Below are 21,585 nucleotides of genomic sequence, written 5' to 3' on the forward strand. Positions count from 1 at the left end.
ATTTATAAATTCCCGTTTTTCGTTTGTTATGCAGTGCTTTTGGTCTGGATACAAGTTTTAAACGGTCCCTCAGATATTTTTCTTTTCTGCAAAAACGGGAAGTTGAAGGAGGTGGTTGCAACTATATGACAAGGTATAGCTGCTGATACGTGTGACATTCAAGACGTGTCTGTTTTTTATGTTATGTTCATGATATAGGTGATATATGCACAGCAAATATATATTACAATAATGACAGCTATTGGTATCGTATGAATTGAATTGCAATATGATCTGGATATGTGAAGTCAGTACATACCGCTACAAAATAATCGAGCGTGTATCTAAACTGTTTACTACTCATGCCCATGTCATGCCCCGGATGAAATAAATATTTTATTAATATTCTGTAATGGCAGCAATCTCTAGCTACAGAGTGTAAAGTGTATTATTTTTCTCTTCAATTTGGATCAATGGATGTGTATATATATATATATATATATATATATATATATATATATATATATATATATATATATATATATATATATATATTCAAAGTCAGTCTCTATCAATTTAAAGCAAAGGAGTATGTTCACAGCCTTTCTAGTTAATAGTCATCCTCAAAGTTCCACCACTATTATATTTATATTGCACCCCAATTTTTTCGCCTATAGTTTTCTCCAACAAAATCTGTTTTAAAATCTACAAAAGTATTATATAAAGTGATTGATCAACAAAATAGTTTATAAGAATGTACTCATAAACAGAAGCACGCACCAAAATCATGGATAAATCGGTTCATTCAGTTCTGACTGATTAGTCAAATTTATCAGTAACACCTTCACTACATTTAGGCCAGTTACGCTTTGAGTGTGCTATTTACGTCTTTACCTCCATCGTGGGAGGACGCGTGCATCTTTCAAGTACTTTCTTTGTTGTTATTTGCAGCCTGCAATCCCCAATGGTAATTGTCTTGATAAGATAAAAGGCTTTACAGGACACACGGTACTAATGGTATGGAAATATGGGAACCAGCCTGGAAAAGGGTGAACCTAAAATAGAGTATATATGGGTTTGGCTGACCAGGATTGGTTAATAATAATGTAAGTTATTTTGTAGGAAAAAGAACCTTTTGAGAGCTTATCCTAGTTGTAAGTGAAACAAAATAGAGACATTGTTTTATTGATGGAATTTCAGTTCTTTAACAGTCTTGAGTTTGGACCATTCATTACTAAAATTAGCACCTGACTCTTTGGTGCGGAATTGAAAGCACATGTTTCAAACACATGCAGGTCACGAAAATGGCGCGACTCATAACCTTTCATCTACACAGAAGCTGACATCCAGGTTTCATCTTTACTGGTAAATATAGGTTTGATCATGAGCACTCAAAAATTTTAAGTTATTGAATTTTTAATATCATGGAGTTTGCATAGGTTTGCTATGGGAACTGAATTAGTACCGTGAGTCATATAGACAGCCACAGCAATACAGTGTCTCCACATATGCAAGTGCAATTTACTTTATTATAAATGCAATCACGTGGTTCTATTTGCGGATAACAAGAAAAATTAATATATTTTGTAAACCACAGAGTGTCTTTAGGTAGGATATTAAATGCTTATTCAGATATATCAACTGTTGCCAAGAAGGGGGAAGGGGAACAGTGTGGAGATTTGACTGTGTTCGGTGGAGTGTTTTGCACTTTGGTTTAAATCTAAGCAATGCATATATAAAATTTATACATTTTACCATTTATAGAGTAATTACAATAAGCAATATGATATTTCCTATTTGTGTTTTGAAACATAATGATTCAGATATGATCACTGAGCTCTTTTCCACCATGCTTAATGGTGGAGACCACTCATGACTTTGCATTCCTCTAATTTCTTTCAGTGAATGTTTTGAAAGTACATATTTTGCATTTTAATGGACTTATGTCTACTTTACATTAGTTTTAAATTGTATGTCTTCCGGGGGTAATTTTAGGTAATTTTTGTCATTTAAATCTCTTTTTCTGTATTGATACATGTACATATAACATGTACATATAGATGGTCACCTTGACCTTTTACTCATTAATTACATAATATGACAAGGCTGGTAAAATATTTCAGCATTAAATTGAAGAGCGATAAATGGTGATATTAAAAAAGATGATTCTTATCAGCTTTATTTTAATATTTGTTCTTACTTTCTTAAATAAAGCTCAAATATTTAAATGTTGCCTGAAATGCACCTTTGGTCTTTAGGTGAAGATGAAATTGCAATATAATGTAATATTCAAAAATGTAATCTTTGACAAGCAGGACTATGCACATTGCTTACTTATGTATTGAACTACTATTCTTAGGGCTATCAAGAAAATCATGGGTGAATATAGGACACACGGTACTAATCATATAGAAAAATGGGAACTAGCCTGGAAATGGGTGAACCTAAAATAGAGTATATATGGGTTTGGCTGACCAGGATTGGTTAATAATGTAAGTATGGTTGTAGGAAAAAGAACCTTTTGAGAGCTTATCCTAGTTGTAAGTGAAAAACTAGAGACATTGTTTTATTGATGGAATTTCAGTCCTTTAACAGTCTTGAGTTTGGACCATTCATTACTAAAATTAGCACCTGATTCTTTGGTGCGGAATTGAAAGCACATGTTTCAAACACATGCAGGTCCAGAAAATGCCGCGGCTCATAACCTTTCCTCTACACAGAAGCTGACATCCAGGTTTCATCTGTACTGATAAATATAGGTTTGATCATGAGCACTCAAAACGTTTACGTTATTGAATTTTTAATATCATGGGGTTTGCATAGGTTTACTGTGGGAACTGAATTAGTACCGTGAGTCCTATATGTCTCAAGAAGCAGACTGGTAAGGAATGGTTAGAATGCAGACATACATACAATACGAGCAATCAGCCTGCAGGCTCTTGTGAATTTATTAATAAGAGAAGATGTACCAGAAAGGTGTAGGTGACTTATTGAATACTCGTACACTAGTTCTTTTCGTCATATTTTAGTAAGAATTAGGAACTGGTATTTTGTTACTAGAGTGACGGTAATTTCAGTAATATTATGTATAAGAAGATTGTGTGCAATAACGTTTGCTATACGACTTTTATTTTCGGATTTTGTACAGAAGGGAATGAATGTGTGCAGATAATCTGCCGTTAGAAGATAAAAGCCCTAACATCAATATACAGCAATCCATCTACCTATACAGCGATACTCGTGTCCTTGCAATACACACTGTATTCGGTACATGTTTACCCCACGGTCATTATTTTGCAGTTGTCGTAGCGTGCCATATCCATACTCTCTTTAAACCGAAGCATTGCAAAATTCTTCCAACTTGTATAACTACATCTGACCACTGCGTAATTATATGTTTCATTTACCGTGTCCTACCCAAGAGTAACCTAACTGTGTAGACTATATATATATATATATATATATATATATATATATATATATATATATATATATATATATCCATCCATCCATACATACATACATGATTAATAATCGTTTCACTTTCAAGGAAAGAAATTAGTCCCACAAGATTGAAATTATTTATAATGCTGATTCTTTCAACGGTGATAAAATGATAAGTGGACTTACGATTATGATCAAAATTATTCAACTATCCAACATGAACTAACAGAACATATTGTTTTCATGATATTGTAAGAATTACAACTTGTGTCGAACAGACAGATGTACGCAATGGACTTCGTGATCATAAAAAACAAAGAATTATTCGTTAAAATACTTTAATTGTCTTTGATAATTTCAGGTAAAGAAATAGAAAGTAATATCTGAGTATACAATCCTTTCATCAAGAGATCACATCTATTGATAGTGGTAACTATTTCGTTAAATTAGCAACATGTTGCAAACAGAATAAAAGAGCACCTATCGTGACATAATCATCATCCGCCTTTGTTGGTGATAATCTTTCATCAAAGTACGCTGTAAAACACATACCTGTTGTACTCAGGATAAAACAACACATGTTAGACTATAGTGGACTCAGCTGCGGTGCGAAATGAGAACAATGGTCCCCCAAAATCTAAAGAAAAAATACGGGTTTATTTTCAAATTTAAGTTTATTTTTAAATAATCATCTTTAATTATAATCCGTTTTAAACAAACTCCAAAATGTTTGGACCCCCTAGCTTGCGGGTCCGATGCTATCGCACCTTGCTAAGGCCGCAACTGATTGACTACGGTGGACTATCGTGGTACAGTCATCTTCCACTTTTCACGGTGTTTTGTCTTTTGTCATTGTACATTTTAAATTAGCAATATGCTTTACGCAGTATAAAACAACACATATTAGCGTATGGCTCAATCTTCTTTCACTTTTGCTAGTGATTAACAATTAATCACTGTACACTGTACTTAAACAGTTGCTAGTGTTTAGTCGTTCGTCACTCTACATGGTACGTAATTAGTTCTAGCAAATTAACAAAAATATATTAAGATATCAGTTGCTTTGAAATATTTTACTGAAAACAAGAACTTCACAACCGTTTCAAAGTTTTGTTTAAGAAAATAGTATCTTACCCGAAAGATACACAACCTCCAGGTAATAATGCGAAATATTACTGTCACGATCTTTTAACGGGACAATTACACTTAAAATTGTATATAACCTGACATTGTGTTATGAAAATATTCCGAATGGCCATCAGTGAAACAATAAACCTTGCGTATATATTAAACATCACTTCAGTTCCTTCAAATATAAATATATTATACTTTTCGTCAATTTAAACAATGCATAAATATCGTGATTTGGAAGCAATTACCACGGTATTTTTGTCAAGGTGACATATTTTGTTTACGTTATACAATTTATGCTTGCCAAACATAGCTTACGACAAGATACAAATGTTAAATAAGCTAAACGAACAGTAAGCTTTCTACCACAAAATGCATATAGAAGTTGCTAGTCAATTCGATCATATGTAGACGCATTAGAACAACTCAGCCTTAACAGGGTACTAGGTATAACAGCTCAGCCGTGTAAAAGTAGTAGGTAAAATAACTCAGCTGTGAAAGGTAGTAGGTTAAACAGATCAGCTGTAAAAGATAGTAGGTAATACACAGTGCCGGATTAAACCTGTGAAGGCCCTTAGGCCCTTAGGCAGTCGACATCTTTGGGACCCCTCTCGCAAATTATCTCCTTATAAGTTTTATCAGTATTATTTAGATCCGTTGTCGCGGGGACCCTAGGCCGGTGCCTACTCTGCCTATTTGGTAATCCGCCACTGGTAAAACAACTCAGCTGTGAAAGGTAGTAGGTAAAACAACTCAGCTATAAATATGGTAGGTATAACACACTCAAAGGATTAGATAATAGTTCAAAATTAAAGATAATGCTTGTTAGTTACAGTTAAAAAAATTGTATGTAATTAACTCGAACCAATTAACTCGAACAGCTATTTAAGAACATCAGATTATCATAAAAAGCGAATAGAGATCTCATGACTCCAACAGCTAACCAGGAGAATCACATAGGTTATATAACAAAAGCTTTCCGAATCATGCCGCCACGTGATGCCAATATATGAAGCTCGGAAAAGAAACGATCTTGGTCTTCTGACGTTAAACATCCACTTTGCCCAATTGCTATTGCTTGCTGTTTTGAAAGGACTCGAAAACATAATTAATGATGTGTTCCCAAACTTTCGTGCAGCAGCCATTCCGTCGACAGGTAATCCAAACATAAAGAAGAGGGCATACTTATAATGTGATTAAGATGTATAATCCAACAACAGAAACATTTGGAATGTTTCTGTGCTTATTAACATACATATGAACATGCTTCCAATATGATTGTTATACATTCTTTAGAACCAATCAGAAATAGCGGACTTATTGAATTTTTTTCCTTTTGACGCTACATTTCATTAGGTATGCAACTGAAATAAAATGAACGTCGTTTCTTGTTTCGTGTCAAAATAGAAATAAAAACTTTCGTCATGCAGATGTTGAAATCCATGTAGAAAATTACACACAAAAACATTTAATGTGACAACAACCTTTACTATGATACTTTCGATGGTTTTGAAGATCATGGCAAGAATAAAGCACCTGCTTAAAGACGTGATGTGTATTAAAATAGCTTAGAAAATATGAAACTTTGTCTGTAGTCTATGCCATCAGCATATACGCAATTGATGTTTATGGCATTTCTTCTCTTGTGTTTGTGCAAATCTGCCCTACACTCTTCTCTCCTATATACCATTTTCTTGCTTACGCCTGAGGTATACCTGCTTCAATAGAAAAGTTATTACTTACCGATCTGCCTATTATAGAAGTGATGACAGTCGTACTCCAATGATTTCCATTTGCTGAACCGGTTATCAAATCTAAGGAAGCTCATTAAATATTTACAAGCAGACTACGACTTTTGATCTTGAAAATCGTTGTGGCATATGAACATTACCCTTATACAACGAAAGCTACATTACGATATCACTCATATACGCATAAACGAAGACCATGTTAAATAAATGCCAAATTCAAATTCGGAAATTTTAAAGTTGTATCATTATAATTACCCTTTAATCGGAACATCCTCAGCCTTTTCCGTTCAATCGAGAAAGAAACATCGGATGTAATTCGTCTCCAGTGAGAACTATATTCGGGTCTACTTTGTTCACGTGAATCAATATGGCGCTTGAAGGAGACAAAGACACAATAGGAGCATTGTCCACATTTGCGGTCGTAAGAAAAGTGGCGCACTGCGGCTGAGGTGAATCATCAGCACATCTAATTGCTGTGTATTCCTCCAACTAATTCCGAGGTTCTCTCACGACCAAACGGAAATCGCCGAGCGATGTTTCCGTTTGAATTACCTTTAAGTTTCTTATTAAAGACAAACAAGGATAAGTAGGCATGTGAAAAATGAAACATGACAATATGTACCTTCACTGTAAGTAAATTTCCTTATCAAATGGATTTCAATTTTCTGATAAGCGTTTTAGGATTTTGGGCACTAATATTACATACAACTACACAATAGAGGCTTATGTCAAAATTCACCAGAAATAATAATTTATTTCTCATTTTCGTATAGAGTTAACGGCTCTTCAGTGTGTTTAATATGCAATCAAAGGACGAATATACTAGTTATCGTCTCAGCTAAAATACGTTTGGAAAGAATGTATACATCTTTATGTTCATTTGCATTTACTTGAGTACGTTACAAGATGACATCTTCCACTGCTCCCTCATTCTCCGCATATATACAGAACAAGTAAAATCTTTTGTATAAATTAAGTACAAACATCCCTTCTGACTGAGGGATCTTAACAACAAGAACACAACTTTCCACACAGAACTCGTCTGGATTGTTCCACACACAGCATCATCCGAGCTGAGTGGAAAGACAAAATGAAATACAATTTAGCGACTGAAGAGCTTTTCTGGCAGCTGTTCGACAATCAATAGTGCCCCCTTTCTTCCGGAAAATCCCGCTTGGGTCTAAGGGATCAGATAACCCCAGAGAATCCGCAAAGGGTATGAACAACGAAGATCAGCAACAAAGCAGACTTAGTGCATGAATGCAATTCTTTGGTAAAAAGAGCCAAAACAAGACTTTGCAAGCCAGGGATGCTTGCATCAAAACTGTCGTTGAAGAATCTTCAAGAGTGAACTCAACCTATACTTGTACGTCCAAGAATCTCCAGCTTTGGATCATAACCCATATTCTTTCTAAGGAGAAACATATGGATTTCTCGGAACGACGGCCGTTCAGATTCGTGTCTATTCCAACATTCCAGCATCAGATCGTAGATTTCCTTGGGAGAAATCGCCGGTTGTGGTAAATATGTTTGTTGATTGTCGTTTCTATAGTGATGTCCAGAGTTTTCAATGACCTGTTCGTCTGACATACCTTCGTAAGGCTGCACTTTGGAGAAAGTCAGAATTTCCCATAGCGTCACACCAAAAGACCAGACGTCGCTTTTTGTCGTGAACTTACCCTGTCAATAAAACAGATTTGTTTGTTTAATAACTTAGTACACGATATAAAACGCACATGAACAATGTTACATGGGCACATTAATGTACTTCTCATCACTGCGTCGCCCACATTTAATTTTGAATCGAAATGAAAATCAGTAACCTTCTTTCATATACATGTATGTGTATATATATATATATATATATATATATATATATATATATATATATATATATATATATATATATATATATATATATAAAAATGATCTGCGTGTAATCAACACAACCGTTTCCTGTACTTTACTGATGACGTGTATTGCACATTTCAATACTTATATATATATTTAAATTTTATACAAATACTGATGGATACGTTTGTTATCGGCTTATTAAGTCTGACTTGCTCGTTGATAAAATTAATTCCGCAGACTAGAGTCCGAATAAAGTCTGATTAGAAGTGATGCATTCCATCAGCATTCAGAATCTGTCATCGTTATATTGTATTCTTCCTAAGAAAGTATATTGATTACTGTTTCGAAATAAGTTGGTGCGTGAGAAAGCCTGTCAGTAGCTTCTCGTGGGTCGGTGGTTCTTCCCGGGGTTTTCCAGGGTTCTTCCTCCACCAATTATACTGGCCGCCATGTATAGCCTATCCTGTGCTGAAACATGGCGTTAAACCCTACAACAACAACAACAACAATAAAAAACGTTTCGAAATAAAATGAACGAAATCTGAACTTAAGATGGTGGAGTGCTCTGTCGTATGAATCGTATTATAACAGTACACTTCAAAGAGTTATGTTCAGTTTTATAAGTCAAGGGGTGGAACGTTTTCTATTGAAGTTGAGAGGATATCCCTTAAAGATGGTATGATAAGGTTGCACTTCAATGAGTTAAGTTCAATTTTATAAATCAAAGGGTGGAAAATCTTTGCAAAGTGTGTGGCAGGTTTCATTTTGAGGTTGAGAGGATATCCACTTTAGTTAAAGTTGCAATGATTAGCCATTTGTTAAAGAAGTTTATTACTTTGAAACTCACTTTTCTGAAATCAGGAATGCACTCCAAAATATGCTACTCTAAAAGCAATTGATGCAAGTTTATTGTTTTATATCGTTTCCCTTGAAGAACTTTTAACTGACACATTTCGGCCTATTTAACATATCATGAATGAGCAAATAAATAAACTTTCCACTCAGAACGTTAAAAATACAACAGAACAATATTTCAGATTAGTAAACGTCAGTTTTGAGCGAGTGGACAATGAAATGCATACTCTTTATCTTATTACTATGAAACAAAACAAAAACAAAATGCCTGAAATGTGGAACTCGATTTTGTATTGCCTTTTGTAGGAAGGTCTTCAAGGTCAAATGGTCAGGTCAAGGTCTTATCATACCATTCTTACCAGTAAAATACTCTCCCACGCCATCCATCGAATAGGAAGCACAGCTCTGCCTTCAATCCTGTAGTAGTCAGCACTGTACAAACTTCGGCTCATCCCAAAATCTGATATCTTGATGGCGAAATGTGTACCAACTAGGCAGTTTCTAGTGGCTAGATCTCGGTGGACCATGTTCAAAGATTCAAGATACTTCATTCCAGAGGCGACCTGAGAGGCCATGTATATTTGACAACCATAACTGAAAATACGGGGATAGTCTTAAAACATGAACTAAACTAACGACACGAAGAACATTTACAATAAAATGGAAGGAACCTTTTGTATCTATTAGGACCAACGTCGACCTAGGAATAATAAGTACCTTCATGACTTACCAAACAAAACAAAATATTTTTGGGCCAATTCCAGAAGCAGTTTGGGAGCTTGTGTCAAGTCAATTCCAATTTTAATGCACATTACTACAGTAATTTTTTATCAAAACCTGGGATGTAATCGATAAATATGAACGCTGCAATTCAAGCACATTAACAATGGATGCAGTGTGATTACACTGTCTAGACGATCTGTTTAAGACTAAATCTCACTTGTATAGAGTCTGGAAGCGAAAAGACGAGATTTCCTGTTCAGACTGAGATTTCATGTGCAACGATGACAAAATAGGTTACATGTGAATACATATATTGTATAATCCCGAAAAGAAACAATTCAGCGTTCAACTTATACTAATATATTTACATTGGATTGTATATAATTAAACCAATTTTCCTTGATATGATTATGGTATATCAGTCCTATCTACAACTGTGATATTTGCAAAGTGAAAAAAATCTACACAATTTCTACTGAAAGCACTATTATAATTTTTAGAAAGAGAATTGATTATTGAAAAATAAGTCACCCCAGTTTCCTTGCATTAGAAGCAGAAACATCCGTTTCCGGTACATGATCAACAAGAAACTGGTTCAGATCCCCGTATTGCATGTACTCCACGATCATACAGATTGGTTCTTCACGTGTGCACACTCCAATGACTCGAACGATATTAGGATCTTTCAGTACTGACATGTTTCTTATTTCTCGTAGAAACTCTGCCCTGGGAGTGAAATGTGTACATTTGAAGATTTGTGTAAATCATGAGCAAAGAGGTAATCCTAAACATTGATTTCAAACAAGTAAAAAAGTTTTAAATCATTTGTAAAATTTCTCAGATTTTATATTAATTATATTATTTATATTAATATTTATACCAATAGTGACAGAGAAAATTGATATTGAAATATACATGAATGTACTTTGATATCACTGTCGCATTTTTTGCATGATGACGATTCATGTGAAATAATTATTACACATTCTGACAAATCATGGAATAAGTGATTAATTTATTATACTTAAACAAACTTTTCGTAAGGAAATATTGCTTAAGAACATCGAATAGCTCTTGGTACCAATTAGAGAAAAGCAAACCAGTCTGGTTCTTGTTGATAACTTTAGAAAATAGGTGATGGTGTTGAGACGAGTGGTAATCATTGTGATAACAATTAGATTAGATAATTAGTCATTAGCTTATGCTTTTTCATAGGTCTATGCGTCAAATATATATGTAAGTTGTTTACTTCTCATCTCACATGGAATTAATGAATCAATAAAAATAAGAATCAATACACGAAAGCATTATTCAACAGTACCAATGTCAACAATATTTCTAAATTAATCTTAACGTTCTCTTTGGTAATTTAACCATATTTTCATCATGCTTTACGCAAGCAAAACTAAAAGAAATGTAGTGTGGCAAAATGATACGATACTGTATCTTAAAACGGTACATTTGTTGTAATACAATTCATATCCTACTAGATGTGAAAACTTAAAATTATAATTGTACTTTTGAACATTTTGGGCCGTTCCCTTCATGAAGATATTTATTTTTCTTTCTTTATGATTATGAATATGTTTCATTTTAAAGAAAACTACTCTACTAAGTCAAAATGTGTAGAGCTTTTTGCCTGGCACATTCGATATACCTAGCTCTGTCATCAGCATTGGTGCGCAGGATCTTGACAACAACCAAAGTTGGAGAAGACGCCCTTCTTTTCATGACGTCATGATCATCTAAATAGTCCTGGATACCATTTGCCTCGCATAAATGAACCTGAAAAGGCAATAAATGTTAACGTATAGAACAAAACATAGTATTAATTGAAATTTTGAGACATCAATTGGCTAAATGGTTTTAGTAGGCGCTGTAAAGGAAGAAATTAACTACATATATATATATATATATATATATATATATATATATATATATATATATATATATATATATATATATATATATATATATATATATATATATGTGTGTGTGTGTGTGTATATATATATCTTAACTGTTAACACCAGTTTCATATGTCTTTGGTATGACTATGCCGGGTTTCGATCCCGACACCTACCGCCGTCATCTATCTATCTATCTATCTATCTATATATATATATATATATATATATATATATATATATATATATATATATATATATATAAGCGCTTTCTAGCTTTCAAAGTTTTGCAGAATCTAAAATTGCAACTCTTTTTCTCGTATGACTTGTGCAAAAGAGTCATATTTATGTGGAACTGATTTCATATCTGGAAGTATCCATCTAAGACAGCTGTGGAAAAAAGTTACAAGACATTATCATTCCAGATTAAGGATACCCATTTTTTATACAGCTATTAAAAGTAAAAGCTTTCACAGAATAGACACTTATGAAGCATACGTTGTTATGGAGCACAAAGTGGTACGGCATCTGACAAATGACTTTTTATCCTAATTTGACGATATTTTCAATTTTATTTGTTTAATGTTTAAGTTTCATTAGTTTTGTCTTTGCTAATTCTTTTTTTGTGTTTTTCTTGCTTTTTTGTCTTTTGTGGTTGGGAGGGTGATTTTATAGAACACGCAGTCCATTTATAATAAAATATAACTCTCTTCAAATAATAGTATTACACTGGACAACAAATTTTTACAAAAGTCATGTTACTGAAATAAAATTAGTCAATTCTTATCAATTTTTATGTGCTGAACACGAATATGACAGTCAAATTGCAAAATTGGCTCTAGTTTTTTTGTAATCTGCAAGAAATTAATGTTTACATAACGAAATGCATTCCAATAGTAAAAGGTCAACTGTAATAGCCTACCTATAAAAAATCTAGTCATTGACTACATCTTAGATTTCTTCGCCTGTCTCTTGTACAGCTGTTCGGGAGCATCTCTGAGGAGTGTCCAGCAGTAGTCAGCCAGCATTGTAGTGGACCATTTTCCCTGGTATCTTTGTTCCATTGTTGCGATATCTTGATGAAAACGTTCGCCGTGTTCATCACTAACAATACCACAGTTGCTAGGAAAGAAATCCAAATGGGAATGAAGGAAGTGAATCTTTAGAGACATATTGCAGCCAAGTTTCTTATACTTCATCAACATGTCTTCTACTAGTTCCTTATAGTTTTCTGCCCTAACATTTCCGAGGAAGTTTGTAGAAACTAGGCGAAAAGCATTCCATGCTTGTTTCGCGTCACCTTCCAGCAAGTTGTTGAACAGGTCATCTTTGAAAAGCTCTCGAATCTGAGGACCCACAAAAACTCCCTCTTTAATCTTTGCTTCGCTGAGTCGAGGGAATTTTTCATGCAGGTATCGGAATGCTGGCAAAGTCCGGTCAATGGCTTTCACGAAGTTCTTCATCAAACCTAGTTTGATGTGAAGGGGTGGTAGCAAGATTTTCTGAGCCTCAACCAGAGCTGGGTGTTGGATATTCTTCTCTCCAATGGCTACATTCTGCCTGTGAGTCCATTCCTTCCTCATGTAGTGCATTTCCCTTGCTCGGCTATCCCACTCGCATAAGAAACACATGTATTTTGTATATCCTTGCTGCAGTCCCATTAAAAGGGCAACTACCTTCAAATCACCACAGAGGTGCCAGCTGTACTTGTTATACTCAATGGAATTCAGTAGCTGCCTTAAGTTATCGTATGTCTCTTTCATGTGGACAGCATACGCTACTGGAATAGATGGAAGAATGTTTCCATTGTGCAAAAGCACAGCCTTGAGACTCAGTTTCGAAGAGTCCACAAATAGTCTCCATTCTTGTGGGTCATGAGTGATTTTTAAAGCATTCATGAGGCCCTCAATATCGGAACAGAATATCAGATTACTTTCCTTTCTGAAGAAAGGCTCCAATTGCTGGTGGCGCTTTCGATATGCAGTAATTGTGACATCTTCTTCTAGAAGATTCCATTGTTGGAGTCTTGATCCTAGCAATTCTGCCTTGTTCTTTGATAAGTCCAAATCACGAATCAGGTCATTTAGTTCTTCCTGTGTTATTCTGTGTGGGGTTGATGATGCACCACAGTGAAAATCTGGATCACTGCATGCTGATGGACCAGGAGAAGAACAGGTCGACTCACCTTTGTCTTCGTCAGATGAATCAAGAGAATATTCTGCTGGAGGTTCTGGAATAGGAAGTCCCTCACCATGTGGAACTGGTCTAAATGCAGACGGAATGTTTGGGTAGACTATTCTAGACTTCTTTCGCTTCGTTATTCCGCCGGAAAGAGGAGGAACCAAGCAGAAGTAACAGTCATTTAGGTGGTTGCTTGGCTCTCTCCACACCATTGGGACTGCAAACGGCATTGATGACCTTTTGCAATTCAACCACTGTGAAAGCTGTGTTGTACATGTAGCACAGCATATATGCGGAGCCCAAGGCTTGTCTTGGTCACCAACCTTGCATCCGAAGTAAAGATGATATGCCTTCTTCACTTGAGAATTGATACTTTTCTTCTGGTTGGCAAATGTCACTTCCCCACAAATATAGCAAAAATTGTCCGCGGTATTAACACACTTTCGAGGCATTACTGTTCTTTATTGTACGTAAATGGATAAAATAATAAGTTTTATGTAACAGTAGCTTGAACTGTCTCGCACAACGTCTAAAATATTTTAAATGCTGAACCTATCTGATTGGGCTTTATATAGTACACTGCTTACGTCAGCTTCAGCAGCCGCCTGGCATTAGTATAATAGGCCTACACATGTATAGTACACTGCTGACGTCAACTTACTTCAGCAGCCGCATGGCATTAGTATTGCATTGCATCAGAAAATGATGCAATCAACTGTGGATGATGTGAGCATGATGGTATTATGCAATGTTACATCATTATTCCGGATGTTGCTGCAGTCCTACTGGAGAAATTTACACAGTGAAACATAGAAAATGAGGTATATGAATATCTTCAAAACGAGAGCCAATACAAATTTTTCACGGTTATATTCGTGTTCGGCACACCAAAATACTACAGATTAGGGCCTTTTCAAGTCAGTAATGATTTCACTGTTGACCAGTGTTATCAAACTATATCAGGTCAGGATGAATGTCTACATTTCAACTCAAACTTGGAATTCCAACTACCTCCAACCAGTGTACACACTGAGGACTGTGAAATTACATATCTGTGTGTAATTATATCATTTGGAACATAACTAGATTGAACGTTCCAACATGTTCGCTCAGAAAATATTTATTCAACATGAATACTGACCTCTCCAAACTGTCCTTCTCCAAGGATCTCAATACATCGTAGGTTTTTCTTTGGGATTTCTATCACAGAATTATCCATGCTTAGAAGCAGATCGGCGTTAGGGACACCATAGATACTGTTCCCGCTGACGCCCTGGATACTTGGAATGTTTGGAACTTGGGAGTTAATGATATCAGCGGCGGCGTACAAGGCGTCATATTGCGCAGGCTTGTCCTGAGCATTCGCCATCACTGGGGACCGTCTCTTGAAATCAGCTTTCTGGCTTTGGTTTTTCACCGGTATGAAAGTGGCCATCATATTCCTCTCTTTTCCAAAGTAAGGCTCTTCGTAGTCATTCTGGGCCCCTGTTGCTACGACATATTGAATAATTTAATTGAAATGTGGCCTCATTTTGCAAGTACGCGATCCAAGCTAGTTGTATCATTAGATATAAACAAGGAAATAAATGTATGGAGAGTATTCTTATGCCGTTGCACATGTATGCATATTTACACGTGTGTGTGTGTGTGTGTGTGTGTGTGTGTGTGTGTGTGTGTGTGATTTGAATTTTTAACGTAGCTTTAAAATATTGTCAGTCATATCGCTACGATGTCTGCAGTGTGACAGTTTATAGTGATGTCTAGCACTGGGGTATCATGCCGCAGATATGTGGCATCACGTACCACCCAGTCATGACATCAGGCTGACCAGTCCTAGCCATAACCTCTTAATGCTGAGCGCCAAGCGAGGCAGCAGCAAGTACCAATTTGTATAAGTATTTGATATGACACGGTCAGGGCTTGAACCCGGGACCTCCCGCATCCGAAGCGGACGCACTAACGCACTAACCACTTAGGCCACTGGAGCTGTCTTATTTACGTTTGCATATGTGTATCTGTCTGGGTGTATTTATATATAAGCGTTATGGGACCTGTCTCATCAGAAAGGTGAAGGTAGGAAAATAATTCAATATTTTGGTGTACATTTTTTTTCTTCTAGATTCTGATAATTGTTACTTGCAAGGTCAATATTTCCAACATTTCTCAGCTTTCCTAAAGACAATAATTATGCACAATTTCGAAATATTCTTATTTGCTTTTCTTTCACACTGTGCGTGTCGTAACTGAATTTTATATAAACCCATCGCTGAAATCTTGTCAAAGATGGGATGAGTACAGTCCTAACGCATATTCTGAAATATAAGCGTGACTTTAATATGAGCCCCCACATTTACTGACATATTCAGCTAACTATAAACACATTCTTTTTCCTATGAACGAAAAAAGAATATAACAGAGTTCAAATAACTGTATATTGCGAATACGAGTACACTGTAACAACAAACACGTAAAAACATCATAGTCTACGACTAATTCACCTAAGGACTTATAAAATATATACCGGTTTCATTGAACTGTTTGTCGTCCATTTTGCCATCGCCAGTCGCTATGCTATAGTACATGTTTCCGTTGGAAATCTTCTCATTCGGATTTCCGTTAGTATTATGAAGCTTTACCGACAAACCTGAGTCAATCACAGGCATTAATGTCTGTCTGTTGTTGTTTTGGCGACGTTTAAGTCTTACTATGACTATTATAACTATAATAACGAGTATAACGAAAAGAGCGGAGAGGGCTCCAATTATAATGCTGATATGGTCCCCGTCCAGTGTCTTTGTTGAAGCTGCATTCCGTTGTTTCCTAATGCCCTCAGAAGAGTCCGACACTCCATCGCCATTTCCGCCTACGAAAATATTAATATCGATAGAGATAGCTTCTTAAAGTAACACATATGTATGATTTGCAGTAAATGAGACATTTAATAAAACAAATGTAACATTCAAATCATCATCGAAATGATCGTCATGATATGTATTAATTGAATCACACCTTTCTTTCACAAAACAAACAAAAAATATTGTAATCAAATCAAAGGTTTAGGAATCAATATGCATCAGTAATATAACCATATATAGCAACGCCCTAAGTACTTATAACAAATACGAGCATCATTATCACATGAGAGTCTGTCTCATTTTCAGTTGATACAAATGTGTTGTTAGATTCATAGCATAGCGGCCGAAGCAGCCTTTACATTTCTGGAAAACTCATTTTAATATATTTCGTTTCGTATACACAAATATGTATACAAAAGAGAAACTAGAATCTTTGCTTCGTCCGACAAACAACGAAGCACTTTGTAACGCGATGCTCTCTAATCCATTACAGATACAGGACGGAACGTGTTAAAACTAATATCAGAACGCAATCAGTGTAAATAATCACAACACAAACCAATTAATTTGTACTGGTGTTTAGTTTTTCAAGGAAAGGCTCAAATGATAACACTGATACTGCATTGCTATTAGACGTAATTCCTGCGTGCATGACAATTTCAGAACGGAATGGTAATTAGATGTTTAGTCCGTTGTATGTCGACAATATTTCAAATGATAACAGCCCTATGATATGTATTTTAAACACTCACATACACACATATAAAGTACACGCATGCTTACTGCATGTTTTCTTATTCAAACAAAAGACATTAGTGAGGTCAAATAATTATCTTAATATTCTGGTTGTTGTTCTTTTCGTCCTCATTTTGCCTCAGTCTTACGCGTCTGTTGCAAATGACTGATAATTTGATTGTAATATTCACGTATTTGGGGAGTTTTACGGAAGGAACCTACGCAAGGCGCATCATCCCTGGATCGTAGAACAACTTCTTACCATATGGACGGAGAAAGTCTATTTCTTCCACATCTTCTGCTTTTTGAAGGACGCTTTCTTCTGATGCCAGGATTGGGGCATGCGTGGTAAAAGGCGGTTCCTCTGGATGGAACTTCCCGTCAATAACAGCTAGAAAATTATTCATATATATTATTTCAGTCGCACTTTGCTCTAATAAACGTGCCTGTCTTATGATAATCTAAATGATTTCGTCATCAATTAACTAAGTAGCATACTTACCTACAAATAAGGTAGCATACTGTCCTGTTAATGAGATAGCATACTGACCTATTAACGAGGTAGCATACTGTCTTATTAATGAGATAGCACAATGACCTATTACTGAGGTAGCTTACTGACCTATTCATGACGTAGCATACTGACGTATTAATCTGACCTATTCATGACGTATCATACTGACGTATTAATGAGATAGCATACTGACCTATTAATGAGGTAGCATACTAACCATTTTAATGAGGTAACACACTGTCCGATTAACGAAGTAGAATACTGTCATACTAATTTCCATTAATGAGGTAGCATGCTGACCTATTAATGAGTTAGAATACTGACCTATTGATGAGGCAGCATACTGACCTGTTAAAGAGGTAGCATACTGTCTCATTAATGAGGTAGCACAATTACCTATTACTGAGGTAGCGTACTGACCTATTAATGAGATAGCATACTGACCTATTAATTCAATAAGAAATCTCATACAAAAAAAGTTTGATAGAAATGTAAGTACACTTCTTTGGGTTTGTATGCACAGAAGCCATAATATATACACCTAAATCACGAACTTTCATCTTGAAATCAAAAGGAGAGATGTGACAGCTTTTATGTTGCAATTTGATTCAGTATAATGTCCTGTCAGAATCAGCTTATATAGGTATAAAACATTGTATTTATCAGCTGAGGTACAAAAAAACGTCTAGGAGTTGACTATTGACCTTGAACCCGAGGACGCACAAGGCGTACTATCACTCATTCACAATACTGCTAAAATATACAGATTCCGAGTTCGATCAAACTTTATTTATATTTATCCATGCGATGTTGTTAACATTCCATTATATATTAATTGTTCCGAAGTAAATGCCTCAAAAATATCTTTTCAGTGACAGCTACACATCAATAACATGATTTATTCATATGGACAAAGGAAAAGGGATTTTAAACATGGCCGCTTTAGCAGCCATTTTGTAGGTTAGAACAGCACAGTCTTTATTAAGGCTCGGATATCTAGTGTAAGAAATGTTAAAGTGAAATCACTTATATCAATACAACCATTCCTTCCGAGGGGAGCATCAATGACAAGAGTTTCAAGCTGGCCACCATGGCAGCCATTTTGTAGATCAGATCTTTATTGTTTTCATTTTTGACGAACTTTGTTTTAAGATTGTGCAGTACTAACAAGTCTTTCAAGAGCGCTGCATTGTGGCCATATTGGAGGTCAGGTCAGACCCATTTTCAACACGTGTCAACAAATTATTGTAAGAAGGGTTTTACTGGAAACCTCAATTCAGCATGACTTATGTGTCGGGAAATGCGATAACAAGATTTTCTTACATGGTTGCTATTATAAAAAATCAACACTCATAACCTTTGCTAAAATCCTTTTATACCGGTGAATATTAGTATATCGGGAACCGAAGTCGTTTGTCTGACGAGATCTACCATCAGCCCCTAGAATGACCATATCTAGGATGGTTGAAGTGAATACTTATTTGATATTACTATTGAACTAATTAATGATACACTGGTCAATGCAATATTTTGAATTAAATAAATGGACAAAATTGTCATTCGTGATGTCTTTAATTGGATGATGATTGGAATATACAATCACCAAGTTTTATTCTCTATGGATGAATGGCGTTTCGTGGTTATGGCCCTTGTGGTTGATCATACTTTAAATCTCATCTGAAATATAGGTATAACTTCACTCCTACCGGTTTATGTTTTATACTGTAGTGCCTATGTGCTGTCGCTGCTGTTGAAAATTATATAGTCACGGCCGTAGAGAGCGATCACGGGCCCTGGGGTAAGAATCACCCGGGCCTCTCCAAGTTATTGTTCATATAAAACAATTCTTTTGTAAAATTAAAAACTGTTGTTACTTAAATCTCTTGTTTCTCCCCCCCACCCCACCCCCACCCCCTACGTCGGCCCTGTATATAGTTTGAATGTTCCACGTAAAGTGAACCTTAAATATGAACTATTTCCCCTCGCTTGCTGAGGGTTTCGTGGCGACAATAAACGGTTGAATTCAACAAATACATGAAAAGATCTCTTATGCTTATGACTTGTGTCTTTCATGTTGTATACAAACGCATAAACATAAACACATGCATGTAGACTGAAAAGAGAGCTTTTACCTGAGTCGAATATTACTTCGCTGATCATCATCCATTTGTCATCAAAAAATAGTTTTAGTTTGATGACTTGACCTACGCTGTTCGCCAATGATATGGTCACGTTACGTGCATACTCCACCAAATTGTCTGGCATGAAGTCATACTGAATCGGCTCATTCAAGAAGTACATACCGCCGATACTAAAGTACAGTAGTGCCCTACGAAATATTTTCACATCTTTAGAAAAGTAATTGTTGCAATGAATAGTCACAGACTTAAACTTTCGGACTCTGTCGAATTTGAATTTGATCTCCACTGGACCACTGTTTTCCGTCGAATCATTTCGCCATCCCACCCATTCGTATCCTTTTATTCTATGTGCCATCTTGTCTAAACGGAAGTTCGTATCCCCGTATTCCCCATCCGTTAGCTGACCTAATCCTTGTGTGAGATAGTTGTCCTCAATCATCCCGTCGTAAGCGAAATCGAAAAGGTCCACTTCCGCACCTCTCCTATCGCCTTGGCGAACATAGTACGAGACAACACCATCTAGAGAATGAGAAGAAAACATTCATCCTGTGGAATAACCCATAACTTCTCTTGTTTGATTTTCTTGAATGTGTTTCTTGAAAGAGAAACTAAATTTACATCATGCCTTTTTCCTGATTTTCGTTGGAAGTACAAATATCTTTTGGTTATTGCTGTCAATGACAAACTCTTGCCTAGAAGGGTTGGCAGGTGAAAGAACGGGCACACTAAGAGTAAACTGAATTTACTGGTGAAACACCGGCTTTAGCTAAGGGGATTACTTTGTGTACTTTTTATGTACTAATCAAGATGTGTATTTCAAGTTGTAAAGCTTTCATCTATAGTTCATATAAAGCATACATAAATCAAACGAACATTGAAATATTACTTAAATATCTTTGTTTTTGTCCACTCTATCGAATCAAGGAAGATTTTGAAGGCAGGTTGTGGATTCGTAATACAATAATTCATTCATTTCAATGAAAACGTCATAGATCACGAAGACTCCATGAAAAATGCCTTATTCATAAAAGTGTAGATTGTCATATATTCAAGAGACTCTGGAATTGTCATATATTCAAGAGTCCATGGAATCATGTGTATTTATCTAGATCAAATTGAACGAATAAAGAATCATTACTCTACAAAAACTAATCGACTGAAAGACAGAAGGAAACGTTTTAGGGAGGGTTTTCTAAATCTCAGGCAAGCATCTAGAAACATTTGGGCAGTTTTGAAAACCTCTGGCAATTATTTGAGAATATACTTACGGTGGCAATTGATAATTTCGCATTGATGTCATCACTGGCATTCAACCAATCAAATACCGCTATCTGACTCATTCGAGTAGGTGACTGACTCTGTTTTTATCCTTTTAGACCGTTATATTTTGTTTAAAAACTGAATATTTATAACCAATAACCTGCTGTAATGAAGTCCAAAGATTTTTGCCAGATTCATTTTAAGAAATTCTATGATGACGAATTTAGACTCTTGTTAGGAGAGATGAAGGATAAG

General features: G+C 35.7%; 1 protein-coding gene across 1 annotated transcript in view; it reads right to left on the reverse strand.

The window, feature by feature from the left end:
- Nucleotides 1–3,744: 3,744 nt before the first annotated feature.
- LOC149778701 (discoidin domain-containing receptor 2-like) overlaps nucleotides 3,745–21,585 on the reverse strand; it is a 34,444-nt gene continuing 16,603 nt past the window's right edge. Inside the window, exons 5-12 of the mRNA XM_089939510.1 lie at nucleotides 20,062–20,589; nucleotides 17,678–17,806; nucleotides 16,347–16,688; nucleotides 14,967–15,316; nucleotides 11,395–11,522; nucleotides 10,269–10,463; nucleotides 9,374–9,608; nucleotides 3,745–7,985 (exon numbers count right to left, since the gene is read on the reverse strand). Of these exons, the coding sequence (XP_089795636.1) occupies nucleotides 7,659–7,985; nucleotides 9,374–9,608; nucleotides 10,269–10,463; nucleotides 11,395–11,522; nucleotides 14,967–15,316; nucleotides 16,347–16,688; nucleotides 17,678–17,806; nucleotides 20,062–20,589 (2,234 nt within the window). The 3' untranslated portion in view covers nucleotides 3,745–7,658. The remainder of the gene's footprint in view (nucleotides 7,986–9,373; nucleotides 9,609–10,268; nucleotides 10,464–11,394; nucleotides 11,523–14,966; nucleotides 15,317–16,346; nucleotides 16,689–17,677; nucleotides 17,807–20,061; nucleotides 20,590–21,585) is intronic.

Source organism: Sinohyriopsis cumingii, chromosome 17, assembly GCF_028554795.1.
Source record: "Sinohyriopsis cumingii isolate HCF-2022 chromosome 17, ASM2855479v2, whole genome shotgun sequence".
Classification (NCBI taxonomy): Eukaryota; Metazoa; Mollusca; class Bivalvia; order Unionida; family Unionidae; genus Sinohyriopsis; species Sinohyriopsis cumingii.